The 23,930-nt window shown below is 37.3% G+C and overlaps 1 protein-coding gene across 1 annotated transcript in view; it reads left to right on the forward strand.

Moving 5' to 3' along the window:
• The window catches only part of LOC127651439 (VPS10 domain-containing receptor SorCS1-like), a 225,766-nt gene that overhangs the window by 193,402 nt on the left and 8,434 nt on the right, over nt 1–23,930 (forward strand). The window contains exons 13-24 of the mRNA XM_052137260.1: nt 1,809–1,900; nt 2,165–2,272; nt 3,399–3,516; nt 7,548–7,681; nt 8,919–9,032; nt 9,473–9,644; nt 11,512–11,698; nt 12,989–13,122; nt 14,874–14,997; nt 15,505–15,617; nt 18,730–18,864; nt 23,433–23,532. Coding sequence (XP_051993220.1) covers nt 1,809–1,900; nt 2,165–2,272; nt 3,399–3,516; nt 7,548–7,681; nt 8,919–9,032; nt 9,473–9,644; nt 11,512–11,698; nt 12,989–13,122; nt 14,874–14,997; nt 15,505–15,617; nt 18,730–18,864; nt 23,433–23,532 — 1,531 coding nt within the window. The remainder of the gene's footprint in view (nt 1–1,808; nt 1,901–2,164; nt 2,273–3,398; nt 3,517–7,547; nt 7,682–8,918; nt 9,033–9,472; nt 9,645–11,511; nt 11,699–12,988; nt 13,123–14,873; nt 14,998–15,504; nt 15,618–18,729; nt 18,865–23,432; nt 23,533–23,930) is intronic.

The raw sequence follows: 23,930 nt of genomic DNA on the forward strand, positions 1-23,930 counted from the left end.
TTTTTAAAATTTGGCTAATTTGTATGATATCTTGCAACTGTTCTTGTTTCAGTCAATCGCTACGACTTCCACTACAGCCAATGGCGTCGCTGGACATCGTTTCTATCTAATATGCGACAATTATGTTATTGTGATTATAGAGAGCATTTCTGAGAGGAGCAATGTATATATATATATATTTAACATGATGTAAAGGACAAAAACCTTTTACATAAGAGAAAAGGCAAAATTAAGAAACAAATGGAATATATTATATCCCCATATAATATCTGAATTAATTGCTAGTTTTTAGTTTGATTGTTTTTTAAAGCAACATCTGTTCAAACTAAAGTAGAGAAATAATGTATATTACCCTTATGTTAACTTGTGATATTGAAATAAAATAAAGCTAACTAATTTGATTTATATTTGTAAAACTGAAAAAAAAAAAAAAAGTTTGTCTTTGAACATTTTATCCAGTATATTACATGGTAAAAATGGTAAATGGTCTGCACTTATATAGCGCCTTTTTAAACTTAGCGGTATTCAAAACGCTTTACAATGCGTCTCATTCACCCATTCACACACGAATGACAGCAGAGCTGCCATGCAAGGCGCTAGCCTGCCATTGGGAGAAACTTGGGGTTCAGTGTCTTGCCCAAGGACACAGCGGACAACCCGCTCTACCACCTGAGCCACAGCCACCCCTGACATCATTAAGACATCTGTTATACCAACACAATCACATGTGAAGTCGGTATGATGTTTCTGATAGTTTCCTAGGATCGCGACTGCATGCCAACGTTTTGACATGCAGCATTCTTTTCAGACATGTTTGCAGTGGTTTCAATATATTTACCTTTCCACTTAGTGTGATTGGCAGAACATTGCATCAGCTGCATGGAAGACTAGGGTTCACAGCCAGACAGTAACCACGTTTTAATAATCAATGATGAGCATTATTCAGGGGTATCACTTTTCCCTCTAACATTTTTTACTCCACTAATGCTAAGATAAAGTTTGGGTTCGGGTTGGGGGATAGAATCTATAAATATACTGTATGCTTTTCTCTTCAATTTATAACATACTCTAAAGCTGAAAAAAACTTTCTGCACTACTAGCTTTTGGCAACCTCTCCTGGACATAAATGGAGTTCACACATGCCCATATGCCCAACAATACTTACCGCTTTAGCCACTTGGAGCAGTGTTTTGAAATTCGGTCAACGTATACCGATTTTGACAAAATAAAAGTCGGTCTACTCTTTCCAATTTCACTGTGATATCAGGCTGGTTATACTACAAAATTACATAACAGGACAAAAATGGAAATTAAGGACATATGAAACACTTATAAAACAAACAAAATAACAACAAAAATGTGTACAATGTACTATGTAACTTATTAAATAAAATACTCTATACATTTCCAACTATAACAATATTCCCAAGACAAGAAACAAATGGAAGGAACACCTGGAATGTTTCTTAATAAATTACCACTTCTTAATTTTAAAAGTTTGGCTAAAGCAAAGCACCCGAGGACATGGCAGTAATGGCAACCCTCAAACCAATATAGTCACTCAGTTGTGTTTATTAGATCAAATAAAACTAATATGAATTCCATCTTTACAAATGGTGAGTTTATCTTTAAAAATTTTGCCAGTATATAATTTAAGACCTCTATTATCAAGACATACCAATTAACTGCATAGTTGACATGAACCTGGAAGGCACAAACACTCACATGAATGTTAAAATCTTAAAATAAAACAAACTAATGTGTTAGTTAATAACTACTAACTAATAACCAGTTAATTTGTGTTGCAGATATTTGATGAAGAGTACAGTGTGCTGTATCTGGATCAGGGTGGGGCTTTAGTGGCTATCAGACACACCCCTCTTCCTATCAGGCACCTCTGGTAATCCCAGCATACATGCAAATAACACAATTAATATGTTCCAAAGAGTCAATGCAATCAGTCCAAAATAACTCACGTATAATCACCAGGGGTGTGAACATTCTCCTTAAACCCAACAGACTGTGTAATACTTTTGTCTAGTAATCTTGATGAAATGTCGGTATGATGCATTACAGTTTGAATTATTTGCAGGCTGTGTCTTGGAAATGCAATCATTTTACACTGATTCACAGTTTCAGGTTTGTGTTGGTGCTTTCTATTCAGGTTGAGTTTCGATGAGGGGAGGGTCTGGAACAAATACAGTTTCACTTCATCACCCCTGTTCGTAGATGGAGTGTTGGGTGAACCAGGGGAGGAGACGCTTATTATGACGTGCGTATGATTAAAAACTATTGTTATGACTCAAACAGGTTTTAATGGGAAAACTTAAGCAAGTTTCTTACCAGATTTACTTAACAGTTTTGTTGCAATTTCTCCGAAAGACAAACTTGGCTGAGATTGGCACCATATTGTTTTGTCACATGACTCGGTGAGCTGAAATTTAACCCTTTAATGACAGCCTAGAATCTCCTGAAACGATTCGGAAATGGGCTGAATGGGGCACAATAAGATGAAATGAGCCGCCGTGTTATGCATAATGGGCCACAAAATGGCGCCGCGAAATGCCGAAGGGGACAGCAATATTCTGAAAAGGACAGCGACACCCACCCCCCCTGCTCAACAACTTTTGGGCCAGTTTCTATGTAAAATCCCAAGCCGATGTCTCTTCCCAGTCCACCCCTGCCTATGATGTACATGTACAAATATTGTATATATATTCTTGTATGACAGAAATTCACCTCCTTTAATCAAAACCTAGAAGGAAAATAATATTGAACCTTTGTCCCTCTGTTGTATCACAAAGTAAGGGATAGTATTGGCATGTTATCAATTTATAATCCATGTAGTTTCAACCCTATACTTCAATTTTAAATATATTTTTGTGATATTAAAATGGCCTTGGGGGTCTCTCAGACCCCAAACAGAACATGAGGGATAGGCTGTTTTGAATGCTTAGTTGATAATATGCCAGTGATAAAAAATAATGCTACAAAAACTGTTATCACCACCTGTTTTAAGATGGATATCATTAAATCCATCGCCCAATTCAGATTTCACCTTAACATCCTCTGAATCTAGCCCAAGCTCAAGTTATTTTGAGAAGTATTTCATGAAGTTGTCTCATGAAGAATATTCCTAGATATTTTCTGCTGTCTTTCTGATGGGCTCTAAAAGTGTCACAGTGTTCATGAGTGCCAGATTTTCTCAATGTGACTTTTAGACGTTTTGTTGACAGGTTGACACAGTTTTCCTCTGATGTGGTTTGACTTGGATAACATTGCTAAGCATTTCCTCTTCCTGTCCCCTCTGCATCCCTCTAATCATTAGAGTCACTGCAGTCTCGATATGCCACTGCTCACCAGACAGACAGTGGCTGATGTTGTGCCTTTGTTTGCAGGATCTTCGGTCATGTCAGTCACCGCTCAGAATGGCAGCTGGTAAAGATAGACTTCAGGTCGATCTTTAACAGAAGATGCATGGAGTCTGACTATGTGCAGTGGGTTTTGCATGACCAGGTGAGAAATACCACATATATACCACGTTTTTCTTTGTTCACTTTGTAAGTCCACATATTGTATGATTTTTTATAGTAAATGGTTGTTTTGACTGCAACTTTACGACATCCATGCAAGTTACCTTTGTTATGATTGCCTAACCTCTTTCCCTATGAAATGAGCAACAGCGCTTTCTAAGTGTTATGGGGTTGTTATCAGTTCCAAAATAGTTCACGCTGGATTTATTCGACAATAACAGCCTACATTCTTCAATAACAGCTTTTTGTAAAGCCTGCATTTCATTGTGACTGGTTGTCATGCTGAAATGTGCAGCAAAAGAGAAAAGTTGTTAGATTAATCACAATTACCAATTTGAATCGATTGACAGCACTGCTTTATACTGTTCCTCCAGCATTACAGTAGACTTGAAAGCGAAAACCCACCATAGAAGTAGAACGTTAACACTAATGTAGGCTTTAGTGTCCCTTGCGGCAACACTTATAATGCAATGTACATGTGTTGAGTTATGAATGCAAGCTGAAAGATTTCGTAACACAAGGCAAAAAAAAAGAAATTGCTTGCGTAGCTAGAAAGTTCTTGAACAATTTTCTCTTTAACTTTTGCTCTGCCATTACAGTTGTTGACTTGAAAGAGAATACTCACCATAGAAGCAGACAGTTAGCACTAATGTCAGCTCAACACTGAGAGTGCCACACGTATGCGTTGAGTTATCAATTGCGATCTGAAATGTTTCAAAATGCAACGACACACAAAATTGAGCTTGCATAACTAGAAGCATCTGTGTTCTGGAACTTGTAGAGTATATATTTGCCAAATGTTTGGATAAAAGTTAATGGTAATATCATTTTTTTTACATTTGTTTACTAATGTTGAAGTTGTTCGGAAGGCCATGCAGAGCCTCAATCAAAATTTGGTGGACTTCCCCAACATCTAGATACCAACTGGTTCAAGTAATTGTATCTTCTTCATTGTAGTATCTGTGATACTTATTACTTCACCATAAATGGACTGGCCAAGTTGCTGCATACTAAAGAGGCATCACTGTTGTGACGTCAAAAAGTCACAAATTCTTGAATAAGCCGTTTTTGTAGCTTACCTTACAAAAAATCAATAGTTTGCTGCAAACTAGCTGAAAGCTTGCCGTAAATTTGACACTTAAGATTTTCACATGCAAATGAGCTTGTTATTTGCCGTAAATGTTTACTAGAAGTTTTCAGGTGAATGAAGATTTTTCTACAAAGCTCATTTGCATGTGAAAATTAATGAGTGGCAAATTTGCGGCAAGTTTGTTGCAACTCTTGATTTTTTTATAAGGGTATGTTTCAATAAATGGTCTTGGTGGATTGGGGATAAAGCTTTGAGTTCTAAAAAGTTAGTGTATTTATAAAGTACTGCAAATAAAACTTTTAAATCTCAAAAGAAAATGTGATTTTACATGATATGAACCCTTTACCAGCTAAAATGTTAGTTACTGTAACTGTATTGCGTAATCCTGTATAAGTCTTCAATTTGCACAAAGTGGTGTCCACGCCAGCAACACCAAATTACTTTTTAAGCTTTGTAGAAAATGTGCAAGGGTACTATCCCATGAAAAAAAGAATTGCAAAAACTCCTCTGTCTCAGGTGCAATCACGCAGTCTCTGTAAGCAAATCTTCTGGCTTCATGTCACAGTTTACTTGACACACTTTCTAGTCCTTATCTCAGGCATTGAGCGATTTGCTGTTTCCTTCTTCTGCAATATTCCCTTTAATCAAGGGAGCCAAGTCAGGACTTGATAAGATGTGTTGCTGCTTCTTGTCTTTCTTGCATGATAACCCTTCCTGTAAGGCCTGATGCTTTGGACTGAACTAAACAGCGTGCTGCACTGGCGTCTTGTTGTCTCAGACTTCTTATGAGATTTCTTTCTTACTGGCCCAACCATACTTTAGCAAGGTCCACTGCGGAGACTGTAGTTGAGCAGATAGAATAATATATGTCCCAGAAGTCAATCCAGACGCTGAATGTCCTCTAACAGCAGTATAATTGATGTGAGTGGATGATCTGGAAGGACATGTTAGAGGACTTTCCTACTTAGACCTGTACCTGAAACCTTGTGGAACTTTCTGTCTGGGGACAGCCAATACTGTGACAATCTCAGATGATTGGATGAAGTTGAAGTAAACTTTAAGACAACAGAAGGCAGTAAAATGTCAAAGTTTAGACAATACAGACATGGGTCTTGGGGTTTGTTTGATTTGGTGAGAAAACCTTTGACTGGGTATCTAAATCTATGCAACCCTAAATATTATAGACTGTCAAATGCACTGTTGGGTTTTATATTTTGGCTTCTCTGATATTTCTCTTAAGAAAAAGTTATCTAACCTGTGTTCTCTAGTGTTTTTGATGAGCTCTCTGCTCAGATTTGCCAAGACACAAAAGTCAACAATTAAAAAAATCTGAGTGTTTAATATGTACCCGAGTCTTATTAGCTTTAAGGACATGATAGAAGACTGTCCCACATTAACTTGTATCTGAAGCCTTCTGGAACTTTGTAGCTGGGGACAGCCATTACTGCGACAAACTCAGAGATGTTTAGAAGGAATTAAAGTGGACTTCAAGAGACATTGACAGAAAACATTTAAATGTCAAAGCTTGGACAGTTCAGACTTGGGTCTTGGGGTTTGTTCGGGTTGAATTATATATATCTAAATTTGAAACCATATATTGTGTACCGAAATCTAAGCAACCAAGCATCTTGGAGACAGACAGAATGTGCTGTAGTGTTTTATTATTCTGTTCTGCACCAGTTAGTCTGATAAATATGAAATCTAAAATAAAGTACACGACCAGGAATGGACCTTGGCTTTAAAACAAAACTTATTTTCATTCAAGCAGCACAAATCCTCTGCCTAAAATAAAATTGCAGTATTTGGAAGACTAGTTCGAAGGAAGTGTGTTATCAAAAGAGTCGAGAAAAAAAAGGATTACAAGATACATGAAACATAAGTGGGAAGCTAGAACCTTTTCACAAAATGAACCCCCCAGAGTTTGGATGTGAGAAATTGGAACAGCAATGCACAATGCATGGAAACACTTTTTTTTCTTCTCTGTCCTAATATTTCTCCTTTTTTTAAATTCAGTGTGATGCTCACATTCTTCATTGTTATTAATTATGTATGTGGGAACCCAAATAGGATAGGAATAGGAAGGGCATATGCCAAATTTATTGTAGAAAATATTTATGTGTGTGTGTGTGTGTGTGTGTGTGTGTGTGTGTGTGAGCGTGTATTTATCACTTTGTGGGGACCAAATGTCCCCATAAGGATAGTAAAACCCGAAATGTTTCACCTTGTGGGGACATTTTGTCGGTCCCCATGAGGAAAACAGCTTATAAATCATACTAAATTATGTTTTTTGAAAATGTAAAAATGCAGAATGTTTTCTGTGAGGGTTAGGTTTAGGGGTAGGGTTAGGTTTAGGGGACAGAATATAAAGTTTGTACAGTATAAAAACCATTATGTCTATGGAAAGTCCCCATAAAACATGGAAACACAACATGTGTGTGTGTGTGTGTGTGTGTGTGTGTGTGTGTGTGTGTGTGTGTGTGTGTGTGTGTGTGTGTGTGTGTGAGCGTGTATTTATCACTTTGTGGGGACCAAATGTCCCCATAAGGATAGTAAAACTTTCTTTAAGTGTTTTGATTAAAAACCGAAATTTTTGACCTTGTGGGGACATTTTGTCGGTCCCCATGAGGAAAACAGCTTATAAATCATACTAAATTATGTTTTTTGAAAAGGTAAAAATGCAAAAAGTTTTCTGTGAGGGTTAGGTTTAGGGGTAGGGTTAGGTTTAGGGGATAGAATATAAAGTTTGTACAGTATAAAAACCATTATGTCTATGGAAAGTCCCCATAAAACATGGAAACACAACATGTGTGTGTGTGTGTGTGTGTGTGTGTGTGTGTGTGTGTGTGTGTGTGTGTGTGTGTGTGTGTGTGTGTGTGTATATGTATGTTCATGCATTAATGTATATGTTGAAACCTTGCCTGTAGGGAGAACGCTGCCTCATGGGGGTAAAACGAGTCTATCGAAAGCTGAAGCCCATAGCAAGATGTGTTATGGGAAAAACCCACTCTGTCACGATGATTTCACAACCCTGTGACTGCACTGAATCAGATTTTGAGTGGTAAGCACACTAATTGCTTCATATTTGTTGAATAAGATTGAAGCTCTGTTTCAAAACCCATGAACTGGGGTGTTGAGTTGCATTGTATTACAAAAAACTTTGAATTGGGTTTCCAATCCTATTTAATTTTCCACTGCCATCCATTGGTATTAAAATTGACTTTGCAAGTTATTTTACAATGCTTAAGTCGTATTGCTACAGCTGCATATGCATCAATAATGTAACATTTATTTATCTTGTGGAAAATGTTTTTGAAATACATATATTATTATTTTTATTTTTTTGAAACCAATATGGACACCTGATGCATTTCTCTGAACCTGACACATGTGTTTTAAACTATTTTGTATAATAATATTTGTCAAAGACCCAAAAACATGACGTTAGAAGTAAACAGTGATTTCAATTAGGACAAAGACTAGAAGTGTCCCAAAAAAATAAAGGAAAAATAAGTATTTCTGCAGAAAATCAAAAACAGAAATGGATGTCAATCAACTGAAGGTGTGCCACAACTCAACGGGCAACTGACACTTTCAGTACAGAGCTTTGTTAATTGTAATAGGAGTGATCTAGTTTTGTTGCATTGTATCCACAGCATTAGTGGTCAAAAGATCTGTTGGTGACCACAAGGTTGCAGGTTCAAACCATGCAAGCGATGATCCAGAACCAACAGCATTGTTCTTGATCAAGGCAGTTAAACCCAGGTTGTTTCAGGGGTATGTCCATGTGATTAGTGTACTGTTCAGCCAATTTTATAAAATGGAAGAAGATGAATGGTCTTATTCTAAGCAAACTAATTCACTTAAGGTGAACAAAGCCTACATTTACTACATGCTGCGTCATTTTATAATTATATTATTGAGGAAAATAATTAAAGAACCTCATGTCCAAGCCACACCTATGTTTACTTTTAACCAATCATTAACACTCTTTGACTAGCCAAGTTCTCTTTTGTAAAGAAATTTAGGGACGTGAGTGAACAGGTGAAATAACACAAAATGAGCACTTAAGCACAACAGCAATGTCAATGTACAATTTGTTATAAATTTAAGGCAAACTATACAAAGCCTGTTTGCCCAGTCAGTACTTATTAGCCTGAAGGAGGTTTGAAGAAAAGTGTCACATAAATGACTCAGGAGCCAAGGATTTTGGAAACAAGAAATAAAAAACATTTGGGTTGGATAGAATGTTTTTGTGCTCCCGCTTTTCTAATCATGTATGTGTATGTGTGCCACAGTGATTATGGTTTTGAGAGAAGGACTGATAGCAAATGTACTCCAGCGTTCTGGTTCCGTCCTTCATCTATGTCTCGGAGCTGTGCCACAGAACACACTTTCCTCAACAGCACTGGGTGAGATCTTAAATAACCATCACACATCTGTATAACCACTACTGTAATTTCAACATGCAGAACATGTGCCTGGACCAATATCCTTTGTTGTTGCTGGTGCAACATTCATCAGCCAATCATCGCCCTCTGGATTTTGGGGAAGGGTCGAGATAAGTCATCAAAACTATGAAATAACACAAATGGAGTTTGGGAATTATATAAACTAAAACATATTCCTTAATATTCTGGTAATCTGTGTGTGTTTGTGTGAGCTTTTCAGTTAAAATAACACATGTATTCTCAAATAATTTTGATGGGTGTCTCATGTGATATGTTATGTTGTGTGTTTTCATTGTTACTGATAAGCTTTTTTATGAATTTGAATGCTGACGCCTTTTCATTAGAATCATACAGCTATTTTTACGTGCAAAAATAATAGAAATTTGCATGTGTGTATGCAGGTATAGAAAGGTGGTGTCTAATAACTGCACCGGCGGCGTGATTGAGCAGTACACAGCCCGTAGGCAAGTGTGCCCTAGCCAGGCTCCCCACGGTCTTCACCTTGTGACCAGCGAAGGGAAGCTTATCGCTTCTCTTGCTAGCAACGTCACCTTCCTTGTGTTCCTGGAGGAGGTAGAGACACTCTAAACTGATTATTCCAGTGACAGTGAACCTGAAACTACTGCTAATCTCAAGAGTAAACAGTCATCTTAACAATAAGCTGGAGATTTTAAGTTAGATGTTTTACTAACTCCTCAGAGAGTCTCTCGCTTGTCCAAGAGCAATGTTTTCCCTTGATAGAACACTGCTCTGGGAGAGGCAAAACACTCTCCAAAGCAGATGAATGGACAGCTGAGTGAATTGTACACAAAGTAGCTTTGCCAGTGTCGTAGAGAGGGACAGTTTTGCTTTCTGATAGAACATGGAGAAATTCTCAGATATTACAGGGATGTGTCTCTGAATACAGAAGACCCTTCATAGAAATCCCTACAAGGGATTTTATGTCTTTTTGTAGTGAAATATTTAGTTAAACTCTGCTGTTCATTTCTGTGTTATTAATTCTGTTATAGAAATCAAGGTGTTTCTAGTTTCATTAGTTGTATTTAGTATAAATGCATGTTTAAGTTAGGGTTAATGTAAGTGATGTAGCCCTAATTGAGATACTATTTGTTTTTGTATCCAAAAAATACCACCTTAATTGCAGAAAGTAATTATAGAATCTGATATTCAGTTATTATGAGTATATTATGAGGGCGGCACGGTGGTGCAGTGGTTAGCACTGTCGCCTCACAGCAAGAGGTCGTGGGTTCAAACCCTGGTTGCCCCGGCCTTTCTGTGTGGAGTTTGCATGTTCTCCCCGTATCTGTGTGGGTTCTCTCCGGGTACTCCGGCTTCCTCCCACCATCCAAAAGACATGCAGGCTAGGTTAATTGGTGTCTCCAAAAAAAATTGCCCTAGGTGTGGAGGTGGAGGTGGATGTGGAGGTGAGTGTGAGTGTATGTCTGTCTATGTGTGGCCCTGCGATGGACTGGCGACCTGTCCAGGGTGTCCCCCGCCTTTCGCCCAATGTTAGCTGGGATAGGCTCCAGCCCCCTGCGACCCTGTACACAGGATAAGCGGTTGACGATGGATGGATGGATGGATGGATGGATGGATGGATGGAAGTATATTATGAAGATATTGCCCCTAAAAGTACCTAGCCCCATACAGAAACCGGATATATGGCAATATATACAGTATATATGCGGTGGAATGAATCGGGGGTCAACATGTGAAAAGTGTCAGAAAGTACCACAAAAGGACACCGTTGCTTCGGCAATTGCATTTTTCATCTCATATTTGTTCTTTATAACACTATTGGTTTAAGTGTTTTGATTAAGTTGAATATTTAGAGTAGGGATGTAGATTTTGTTGATTTGAAACTCAATAGTGCATTACCCTTAAAAACCTGATCTGTATTTTTTTATTTTTTTTTATTTGCTATTAGCGCCACAGAGTGGACAACTCATTTCGGAACTGCCGTGATACATGTAATGAACCATGTAATGTCATTTTGTTAAAATATTGCCACAGTAACAATTTTCATGAGATCAGGCTGAAAATGTAAATGGTCTGCACTTACATAGCATCTTTTTTAACCTTAGATGTTACCAAAGCACTTTACACTGTGTCCCTATCACCCATTCGCACTCACACTCATAATCATACACCAATTGCGGCAGAGCTGCCATGCAAGGCATTAGCCAACTATTGGGTGCAATTTGAGATTCAGTGTCTTGCCAGAGGACACTTTGGCATGTGGAGTCGTGTGGGCTGGGAATCGAACCACCAACCCTGCGATTAACAGCCAACCCGCTCTACCACCTGAGCCACAGCCACATAATGTAATTACTTGAAAGTAATAATTTGGGAAGCTACAGTTTCAAAGTAGCTTAGGCATTGTTAGATCTTGGTCTGATGTTCATTACATTGGTTCTAAGTGACCTTTCATGTTTTTTAGGGAGATGGATCAAGAACCAGCATCAAGGTGGATTTTGGAGATGGAAATGCCTTCACCTACTCCAACGTGAGCTCTTTAGAGGATGGAATTAAACACATCTACAAGAACGTGGGAATCTACCGAGTGTCAGCCACAGCAGAGAACAGTATGGGCTCTGAAACTGTGCTCCTCTTCCTACACATTACATGTAAGCATAGACGTAGGAGGGAGGGTTGCCAAATACCGACAGCAATATCATACTGTAGTCTACCTTTATTTCCTCAATGTATTTTAATGACTCACTGCTCTGAACACTCTGAACTCATTTATGCTTTATTAACCACAAAAATCTCATTTGTCCTTGGTCGTATTGCACTCCACAATAAGTGGTCTAGCCCTAAAACTCATGGTCTCTAACTCGACCAAGAGATTGAAGCCATCACTCATAGTTATTGCCGACTGACACTTCAGTGTATAGTGTAGATCCTGAGGAGCCAAAACATCATCCGGGTATGCTTGTAAAATGATATTCCAAGAACTGAACTTTACTTAGTTTACCTTTTAAAATTAGAAGCTGTAAAACACTCTAGTGAAACTACAGCTAGTGAAACTGCCAGAAATATTTACTTTGAATTGACGAAAATTTTGTCCATAGTCCACATACAGTACATTTTCCATTCATGTATTCTGTCATTTGTTTTCTGTTGCAACATTGTTTGAATAAGCTTCTAGTTTAGTGCATGTGAATCTATCAATTTCAGGTGTTGCCACATAAATGACACATACAAATGTGAACTGCATTTGGTCATTTTATATGCTGATTAAATGACCCTTTCTAAGTGTCTAAGTGGGAGGATCACAACCAGAATGTGACCAGACTTCATGCCGAAAGTCAAAAGTCTGGCTAAGAAGTCTTTTAAGGAGACTATCCTTCATTTTCTACGTTGCTCAAGCTTTTGTATTAATGTTGAAAGAGTTTAAACATTCTGAGACCAGATGGCCTGGGTCTTTGTACCATTATATTTAGCTGTTTATGTCTGTGTTTGTACTAGAGGAAGATGATCACAGATCATCCCAGGTCAGCAATATGGACAGCTTATTGAGTGTCTTGATTCAAATGTTCACCTTTTCTCTCATGTCCACCAACTCGATGAACTCACCACCCCCTGCCACATTCAGGCAGACAGATGCCTCCACAGTGACTTATTGATCAGGGAGAACGGACACTTTCAATCTGCCAGTCCTGTCGTGCCAGGGAAAGCAAATAGGGCCCCTGGAGCTTGAGCTGAAATTCAGACGCAGATGGCTGTGTGATCCTAAGAGTGGCATTTGTGAATAAATATGCACTGTGATAGTTAGGGGATGTTTACTTGTGTTGAAGGGGCCAACTTGGACACTTTAGCTTTTTTCTTTTGTTGTATCCATCTCATATTATATAATTCTAAGTCTCAACTTATACGTTTCGTTATTATTATTTTATTTCTTTCTCTTGGAGCAGGTCAGTTGGAGTCTATTCACCTCTCTGCCCCATTTGTGGTCGTGAAAAATAAAGAAGTAAATTTGACTGTGGTTCTCTGGCCAAGCCAAGTCGGAACAGTCACCTATATCTGGTGGTTTGGAAACAATTCTGAGGTAAGAGCTCACTGAGTCTCCATAATGTATATCATCAGTTTGACTTTATTGTATATAACAAGCACAGCCTAATAGTAGGGCTGCACGATTATGTCAAAAATCACAATTGTCGAATGTTGCCAGTGATATTGTAATCATGATTATTATGTCAGTTAATTGTTTTGTTCAGTTTCATCCCATCTTTATGTAGGCTACACATCCAAGAAAATGAGAACTATAGCTGAATAACAAATAATTAAAATGGAAGCGCTGTTTTGATGCATTGCTCGTTTGCTGTGAATTTACCATCTAAATTGGGGCGGCTGTGGCTCAGTTGGTAGAGCGGGTCGGCTGCCAGTCGCAGGGTTGGTGGTTCGATTCCTGGCCCGCATGACTCTACATGCCGAAGTGTGCTTGGGCAAGACACTGAACCCCAAGTTGCTCCCAATGGCAGGCTAGTGCATTACATGGCAGCTCTGCCGCCATTGGTGTATGAGTGTGAGTGTGAGTGTGAATGTGTGTGTGAATGGGTGATTGGGACACAGTGTAAAGCACTTTGGTATCCTCTAAGGTTAAAAAAAAGCACTATCTAAGTGCAGACAGTACATCGCAATGCGGATATAGATGGAAGCGAATGGAACGAAATCAAAATAATTCTCACTATGCTTTTCACTTTTGTTCTAAAGCTTCTTTTTGAGTGTCAGCCAGGTGGTGTTTCTTTATTGTTCCAGCGCACACATGAAGCAAGGATCTGGGCATCTGACTGTATAAAATTTGTGCCTATAGTCAATCAGTTGTCATTACTGATTGGACTGTAGACTAATGCATATCTGAGTCACAGGAGACTATTTTAAGGATCTCTGAGTCACCATTGCCATTACATTGCTCAACGGACATGTCTGGGATTAGTTAAAATACTCAACTCTTGATTCAAAAGGAGGAGTCTTAATTGGAATGCTGTAATCTTCCATTTTCACGATTACATAATCATGGCAGTCGTAATCGAGATTCTTTTTCGATTAATTGTGCAGCCTTCCTATTAGTGCCCTGTGAAGTAACCTTCATAGGGTACTCAGCCATTTGAAGTGAGATTCCAGTTCAAAGGGCACTGCAGTGCAAACGGCATAAGGAACAATTGTACTTTGAAATATCACTTCACTTCATACGACTAGAGTACTACAAAACGTTTGGCTAAAATAAACATATTAAAGGGTCTGGCATTTTTATTTATTTTAATAACATGTTTATACAGTTGAATGCAGCAACTCAACCATTACAAGATGGGACCATTACAATCCTATTACCATGGGTCACATGACAGTTAACTGTTAAAGGCATATACATAAACATACATACACATTAATTAAACAAATCACATTTATTTTCACATTTAATATTGCAATGGTCATCTATCAGTAATCTGAGGGGTTCTCGATATGATTATTTAGGTATGTAATAAAATTAGTATTTCTTCAAATACACTTGGATATATTATATTAATTTACATATGTTTTCATTAAATATATGTATGTCATCAAATTTAAAAGTCCTCCAAATGAATGCATTAAGTCAATGAAACTTCTACAGATATTTACAACTCAGTGTTTCAGTTAGCAGTGCACACTAGGACCCTTTAAATCAGAATCCAGCTTCAGTGTGTGTGTTTGTGTGTGTGTTGTCATTGAGTGCCATGGAAATACAGTTGGCATCATCGCTGCTAACTAGGTTCACAGTGTATTCTCATGAGAGTGTCTCTCACGCTGTATTCACAGCCCGTGATCACGCTCGAGGGGAGTGTGGCGTTTACGTTCTCTCAAGAGGGAATCAGTGTTGTCACTGTACAGGTGGCCGCTGGGAAAACCATCCTGCAAGACAGGAAAACCATCGCTGTCCACGGTGAGTTCTACACACTGGTAGTTAAATCATCCCAATAAGCTCTCGCACAGATACATGGTTCTTTTAATCTTTTTCTTTCTTTTTTTTTCCGGGCAGGCGGACGGACGGACAGACAGATAGATAGATGTAGTTACATTGTAATAAACATTAATGTTAAGTTTGACAAAAAAGCAACACAACTTAAAAATAATACTAACAAAACTCACATATACCGTTAAAGTCAACATGAAATCAAGATTGATCCAATGTATTTTCTCAATACACATTCTTTGTTTTATTGTGAATGATTCATCGGTGCACATTATTCCAAAAAAAAAAAAAATGATCATAGTAACTTTCCTTTTCAACCGACGTTCACAAGCCCCCTCCAATAACCTGTCATACAGGGACAGCTTGTCATGATCCAATCAGAAATGCATATCATTGCAGAAGTCAAACCGTGTTGACTTTAATTCTATGGAGTTTAGAAATCAAGAGTGTAAAAAGTATGAAATGTCCCATTTACAGAATACTTCAGATCTCATCTTCTTGCCTTTTCGTCCAATCTGGATGATCACAACCCCGATGTGGCCGAATGGAGACTGGATGTCAGTCGAGTCATTAAAACCTCTATGGTGCAGGTGAGTTTAAACACCATTTACCATTGTTGACGAAAACTAAAGCCGTCATTCACATAGCAGAAGGTCTTCTTTTCAGGGGCATTTAAGAGTTCTAAGTATAAGTAACATAAACACATCATTGCATTGAGAATATTATACAGTGTACAATCTAGAAAATAACATAGAGACCTGATGAAATTAAAATTGGACTTCTGTAGCTTTTAGTCAATTATTATTTTTATTTTTTCATGGGGGGCATCTATAACTCCTAAAAATTGACAAAATTAACTTTCCAAATCTTTCTCTTTTGGAAAAATGGACCACAAATATTGATGACACATCTTGCACTCTTTGGCTATTTAATATACTTATACAATTACCTTATGACCTTATACAAACACCTGAGCTAACTTGATTATCTTTCTCTAGCCTTATGTACAATCTGTCAGCTTTTCACAAGTATACGCAAGGGTATTTCTTGCCATTTGTATCTGGTTCGGTCTGACATGGCTCTAGGATACAGGATATAAGATGACTAATTCAACTAATTTGTGCAGAGATTTCATCAGGCAATGTTCAAGGTCTTCTAGGATGTCCTGCGTAGATCTTAAAACACGAAGGGCCACAGTAAATTACTAATGGAAGTGATTCACTGAAATGTGATGGCTGCTTCAATTAAAACTGACATTTCAGACTTTTAAATAGGCAGAAGCTAAGTGTTATTTCACAAAAACAAGCATAGGATGGAAATAATCCCCACAAAGGGGTTAGACATAGTCTGGACACAGACTTTCAGAGAAACTCATTTAAACATGTTTGGTCCAAGTCCAACTCAAGGAAACAGTGCCAATGCCAAGTGTTTAGATTTTCAGAGCCAAATTCCTGCTTTTAAGATTCATTGTGTCATTTCTGTGGCTTAAACGGTATTCCAAAATAAATTTCCGAAAACCTCCTCCCATAGATAATATAACGTCTGGCTCTGAAAGCTTTGGTTGGGTTTTCATGCTCCACGCTTTGTTTGAAGAGCTCAAGAAGACACTTTGTTAACGGAATCTGCATTTCCCTTCACTGATGGAGAGAAAACACTAGTGTGACAGAGAAAGCTTCACAAATTTTAAAACATATGGCCATGCAGTCTGATAAAAATCATCAGTATCCTCTTGCACTTCCCTCGTGGCATTTTCAAGAGACTATATGGATGTTTATGACAGATGAGAGAAACAGTTCTCATGTGAGCCATATGTGTGTTCTGCTCCAGTTGGCTAGTTGTAATGTGTGTAATGAGTTTTTCACTGGACATATGGGCAGGAATGTTGTGGACAAAGGAAAAGTTCACCCTAAAATTAAAACTGACATATTTACTCAACCTCATGTCATTTTAAACCTGTATTATTATAATTATTATAATTATAATTATAATAATAATAATGATAATTATTATTATTATTACTATTTTATTTCTGTGGAAAACAAAAGGAGATATCTTAATGAATGTTGCAAGTGGATAATGACTTCAAGCTCTAAAGAACAGCAAAAAAACAAACAACACCATTAAAGTAGTCCATATGACATGTTTGCTTTATTCCTGAAACCGTACGATAGTACAGAGCCCCTTAGAGGATAGGAAGGGTATTTATTTTCTCTAATAGGTTTGTGTTACCTTGCAATAGTTCCGCGTTCTCTCACAATACATTTTGCATTCTCTCGCAAAACCTTTATCCTTCCCTCCCAAAAATGAGCCATGGTTTTATTACAACAATCATAGCTGAATTATGATATATGTAATAAAACCTTAGTATTTACAAAATGGTTTAACTCAGCTGTTTCACTACAGTTCAACTATGGTATTTGTAATGGTTTTAATAAAGTACCCTTAAAGTCCCAGTATGTTTATGAGGTCATCCTTTACTTCAAAAGGATTTAAGTCACATCAAAAGAATTTAACAAATAATGGCAAGTTGTTTCAAAGTAATATTTAAGCTCAACTTAACTATATAACTTTTACATATACAGTACCTTAACTAGAAAACCTATACATATATACATAGATACATATACACATGTACTGTATACAGTCTATATACTGTATCTGCATTCATTTAAAGTATGTCACACCAATATGATGAAAGATAATTGCAAGTAATATTTAATATTTTCAAATACAGCATATTTACATCCGAGACTAATTCATCATGTTGAACCAACATAAACTTACACTCAAAAAAGTATTTTTGCAGTTTGTTCAGTTTACTTAATTAAAATGCACTAAAGCAACACGATTCTAGAACATTTTGTCTTAACCTGATTTCATTACATTCTATCCAATTCAATTAGTAAAACTGAAGTTTACTTAATCAGTTTGAGTGAGGACTACATACAAAAATGTGTAGCATTGAAGAAACTGGGTGGGGGATTGCCATAACCCAGCATGCTTTGCAGGTGACTGGGTGGGTTGAACATATGTCAAAGCTAAGTGTTATTTTATGCATTTTTGAGTAAGATAAGAATAGGAGAATATTTGTTCATGTTTAATGTTGTGTTATATTGCCATTTAAAGGGATTGTTTTTTAGGCTGGAGTTTTTGGAATTACCATTGTGGTGAAGATTGGAGCTTGTTCTTAGGTAGTGAATGGACTCATGTTCTGTTATGTTTGAGAGCTGCTTAGCTCTATAAGCAATTGCTATCAAACTGATGGTTCAATAATTTCACTGTCATTACACTTGCTCACCTGGCATATATTAATGGTTAATACAATACATTTTGTTGAAATTTTAGAACTACAGCATAGGGGAACAAAAAATCTCCTTTAGTGTTCCATGTTAGAAAAAGAATATTCAGTATTGAACGGGTGAGTAAATGTTGACAATACATTTTTATTTTAGGGTCAATTTGTTGTTTTAATTTTATTTGAAGCTGTAAGGGACTGTACAATTATGTGTACACAGTGAAGTATCCCATTTAACATTCATATATATGTTTATTGTAATATTGAAAATGTAATTTCATTATAAACTTTTTGCTGAAATATATGAATCAAAATACATTTTAAAAGATAGAAAGGTCCTAATCCTGTTTATTCGAGGTTTGTCTCTCTATGTTGTTTTATGATGTCCTCTGTTTCCTGCTCTTCAGGCGACAGGAGTGAGTCCAGAACAGCTGTTGGTCACTGTTCTGCCCGGTCTGCCCACAGCGGCTGAGTTCTTCCTCTTACCAGACAAACAGCTGACAGAGGGAAAGCTAGACAAAACAGTTACCCATTTAGACCAGGTACTGAACACATCCCTTATCTAACTATGTTGCTAATTTCAACCACATGCCCTCTCTCCAGGCAGATTGACAGGTTTTGTGATTGGCTAAAAAAAGTGTGGGTTCTCACATTCACTTTCCACCGAAATGGCGATGGTTCACCTGCCGAGTCCGTGCTGTGATTTTCCACTGACTTCAGAACCGAAGAGTGACTTAAAGGTTTACGCGACTACTTTACCTGCCCATAAACAAACATGGCATGTCACAACAGTGTTTGGGTATAGTTTACACTTGTTTTTGAGGACATATTTAAATATGCTTAGTAATGCAATCCAACATTGTTACATTGCTTAAAAAGAATGTCAGAGTCGACATCGAAGCTAAAGACGTCAGGTAATGTAATTCCATTATTTTATATGAACTATGGCTAAACTTGCTAAATTCTGTAAACTGTAACAGTGGAATCATTATTAACATTGATGTAGCAGATGGTTATATGTTGAGTTTGCCATAGCATATAATATTATGTTTAAGTCTTGATTGAGAATCCCTAAGATTACTTAAAAGATAGCCATGATCTTCTGAAGTTAGTTAGTTGCTGGTCAGAAATGCCCTTACTGAACAAAACAATGTACAAAATAAGAGGACAACAGTGTAAGGAAAGCTAACAAAGTTGGCAAACATAATACCTTACTTAGATATGTAGCAGAGGACACCAGCGATTCTGTGTTTATCTTGAGCGTGACTGGCTGAATTTAATGTCCCGTTAGATAGTAGGCTAGAGTCCAAAACATTGTTGCTCTGTCCACTGTCACTTTTGTTTAGGTCATTCTTATGATCTCTGCACTCCTTTTAAGTGTTTTTCCATTTGTTAATGATTTGGTCAATTGATTGATTGAAGCCGGCACACATCATTTTGTGCTGGATCTTCTCGTAGCTATTTCTCCCCCTTTGCAAACCCTCTAGTTCATCTTGGATCTCCTTAAAGACCATATCACAAGTAGAATGCTTGTTTTGTCCACATTACCTGAATGCTTTTGATGTCTGATAAGTTTGTGTGTTTTTTTCATTGTTTTTATACCGCTGCAGATGCTATCTACTGTTGTTGTATGGGAAGCATTTGGTGATGAAACATTACAAGCTTTTGGGGCCAGTGTTGAACTAGGTTTTCGGCCCCAGAATGGCCTTTTCTGCTGTGGAAATGCGCAGAATATTTCAAGAATTTGCACCAGCCCAGGAACCTGCCCCCAAACCATGTTAGTGGAAAAGGGCTAACAGAGACAGGAGTGATTTCTCAAGACACCTATTTCAGTAATATCGGTCAGGCAGTCGGTATGTTTAAAAAAAAAAATCACCTTTTCTTAAGAATACATTATGGTGGGTAAAAGGAAGGAAAATGATTTAGAGTTTCAGATGGTCTCCAGCAGATGTCAATGTTGGCCAGTTTAACTCTTTAACAAAAACCAGTACCTGTAATAAAACACTATCTCCAATTTACTGTAGATTTGTCTCGTTTAAAGACTGTCTCATTTTGTCCTCCAATTAGATACTCTGTTTTGGTTATGAGACAAGCACATCATTTGACTGTCAGAAGTCTTACAGCTTACTCGGTTGTCGGTTTCAATGTTTGGCAATGGGATATTTAAGCTATAGCTTAGTATATTTGGCCAAAACTGAGAACAGACATTAATGAATATTAAGATATGGCTCATATCCTCCGGTATTAACATGCAGAGTCATCTATATAAGGCAGTCAGCAGTCATTTCTCACCATACAAAAAGAAGGTCATCAGTAATCCATCCAATAGATCATTCTATCCTACTGTACATTTGTCTATGGACCAGAGATATTCGTGGACTCCACTTTGTGGAGGTCCTTGCATGAGTGCCAGTAGTACAGCCTTTCTGGCATTTTTCCTCAGCCAAACCCACCTTGAAACACCAGGAGACCTTTCAAAGCAGATGCTCATAAATCTCTATTCAAGGGTGGCATGTTCCGAGAATAATGTGTAGATAGCCTTATTACAAAAGTATAATAGACTTACTGACCCTGATATATTTCATAAAGAATGTAATTATTCATGGACTGGTCTAATTTTAAATGGGTGAGAAATAAAGAGAGCGAGACAGAAGGTGGGAGAAAGGATGGAATAAAGGAGCGGAGAAATAAGTCAGAAGTCGTTTGGTAAATGAGACCTAATGAAGCATGGGAAGAGCGAGGAAAAAATAAGTTTTGTGTGAGATTTTATACTTTTATCACTTACCTCAGATCTGATTGCTTAAGATAAAGCTAAAAAACTAGGGCTGTCAGCAAACATTTTAATAGAATTATATGATATACTTATTAATTAATATTTGCTAACAAAAAGCCTCCAAATGAAGATAATTGAAAGACATTGCATTAAGGCTGAAACATACGCAGATGCAAGCACTTGGCCACCGTATTGCCAATGTGCGATCCAGTTGAATGTGGTTAACGTGCATTCTTGCATTAGCAGGAACAAACTTTAGTACTCAAGGAGGTGATAGTTAACTTCAAAGGTCTCTGCCATTAAACTGGATGTGTTATTTTTCAGGTAAGTTGTTATATATATATATATTGAAATTGAATATATTCTCATAAAACTGTTGCTCTGCCAATACAGTGCAAAAAGTTCACACTATTCTCATTTTAACGCCCCTTGTGGCAACATTGAGAATGCAATGCATTTTGAACCGTATTTACAAATCACAAATTCCAGCTTACGTAGCTACTACCATCTGCATCCAAGTACTTGCGTAGAGTGTTTCCGCCTCTATTGTGGCTGACTAGTTAAGGGGCGGTCAAACCACACTTTGCGCTCCTTTCACTCCCATTCAAATGCATACTGTCCAAACACGGGAACCAGAAATGCAATCTCATGCGAAGTAATTGCATACTACCCTGTGCATCATCTACTCAGTTTATGTATTTAAACCATAACTTGTACTACACATAAATAAATAATTTTGCCATAATATTCATGGTGTTTAGCCAGATGGGGAACTGGCTCTCTCGGTGAGCTTGGCTTTTCCAAAGGTTATTTTTCACCATTAACTACATCTTATTGAATTTTGTGTTCCTTACCACAGTGGCCTTTGGTTTTCTCACCTGGGGTCTAAAGACAAATAATATTTTAAATGCAGAATATACATGTTTTTTTATCGAACCGCATAATTAAGACTCTAAGACATTACAGAGATTACAGCTTCATTTTCTCTTACAGCATAAGTTTCTGTAAAGCTGCTTTGAGACAATGTGTGATGTGAAAAGTGTCATAAAAATGACTTGACTTGATGTTTCGAAAGTTCAAGTTTGTTGCTCGAAAAAATGTGTACGATGTGACCAATAGGCTCTTGGCTCAATGCAATGAATACATATTTCAAAGCTGCATGTGTTATTATTTGTGATCATGTATTATTTCCTTACACCAGAAGCTCTCCCACATGACATCGTATCCTGGTCAGTTGTGTAGTCCAAAAAAATATGTATGCTCAAAGCCTAGTGTGAAAGCACCCCTTTTGAATTAAATAAAAAAAAGTAGTCAAAGAAATCAAATATTATTAGTTTTATTTCCTTTCTAGCTGAAAGTAAGCTATTAATGGCTTACAGTCCACAGAAAGCCATTTTGAAATTGAGTTGGTCAATCTTTCTGAGTCTTAGGTGTCATTCACACAGGACCTATGCGCACTGGTCTATGTAAACATGCATCAGACAGATGTTTTTTTGCATTACATCACTGTTTTTTCCTCTTGTACCATAAGTGTACCCCTACATTCTGTTGTTTTCTGTATAGCTGTTTTTGAAAAAAATATGCATCTGTGAATGCATCCTTACTCATTCTGTGCTGGGTGCTTTCAGTAAGTGTGGTTTGGTGAGTTGTGTTGCCTGACAGCAGAATATGAAAAAATATGCTTTGTGTTTAGATGGTACATCAAGAATAAATTGCTCAGATGGTATGAAAATAGACAGAATTAACATAAATTACACAATTTACATACAGGTTAGGAGGCATGAATTGTTAATTTGCTTTAATTTTGTGTTAATGTTAATTGTGTTAGTGTAATTACTTTTTTTTTTTAAACCAAATCAACATGTTAAACTGGCAACCCTATATAAACAAATGGATGTGACATAATGAAGAACAAAAACATACATAAAGTGACTGCATTTGTGGGAGAGGAAAAAAAATCAGCTTTCTAGATTTACTCATACATAAAAATCTGACATTCAAGGGCTCTGTGTCTTTTGAGATGTTAGGCCTAAATGAGATCCCTCCCATGTCATATATCTATATTTCAGAGTGAAGTTGATATAGATTATTTATGCCGAAATGTCATTGCAGTGTGGTAGAAACTCACGTGCGACAAACAACATTACAAGCCCACGCTTTATCTATGTGTCAGTATTCAACAAGCTCAGAAACTGAGAAATCAAATACCTACAAGGCATGAATTTATTTCAGGGTATACTTTGTTTCTGTATATGTAGTTTTATAAATGATCTCAGCTGCTCTCTCTCTCTCTCTCTCTCTCTCTCTCTCTCTCTCTCTCTCTTTTGCTCTATTCAGCTCTCAGAACAGGTGCTCAGTGCTCTGAATCAGAATCTGGTTCAGTTCACACTTAGACCCGGAGTCCAGATCACAGTATATGCTGCCCACTTATCAGCAGGTAATGACTCAATATGTGTGTGTGTGTGTGTGTGTGTGTGTGTGTGTGTGTGTGTGTTGAGATGGGGTTTTGGGAAGAATATATAAAAGGGAATTTACCTTATTACTATATTCAGTGAAATGTATTATATCATATATATTTTGCTGGCTGCAATTAAAAATATGAATTATATGGCAGTTACCATTGCCATTAGCCTATTTGAAGACAGACATGATTAATTTATTCATTGAGTGAAATCTTCTGTTTCATTGCTAAATAAAAACAGCTTTTATAATGCTACTGAAATTACTCAAGTCTCTATTTCAAGTGAGTGTAAGCCTATAAGATTTAAAACAGATCTTTTATTATTAATTTCCTTATGTGTAATACTTTAAAAATGAGTGGGGAATACTAAAGGT

The sequence above is a fragment of the Xyrauchen texanus genome, chromosome 11 (assembly GCF_025860055.1).
Source record: "Xyrauchen texanus isolate HMW12.3.18 chromosome 11, RBS_HiC_50CHRs, whole genome shotgun sequence".
NCBI classification, from domain to species: domain Eukaryota; kingdom Metazoa; phylum Chordata; class Actinopteri; order Cypriniformes; family Catostomidae; genus Xyrauchen; species Xyrauchen texanus.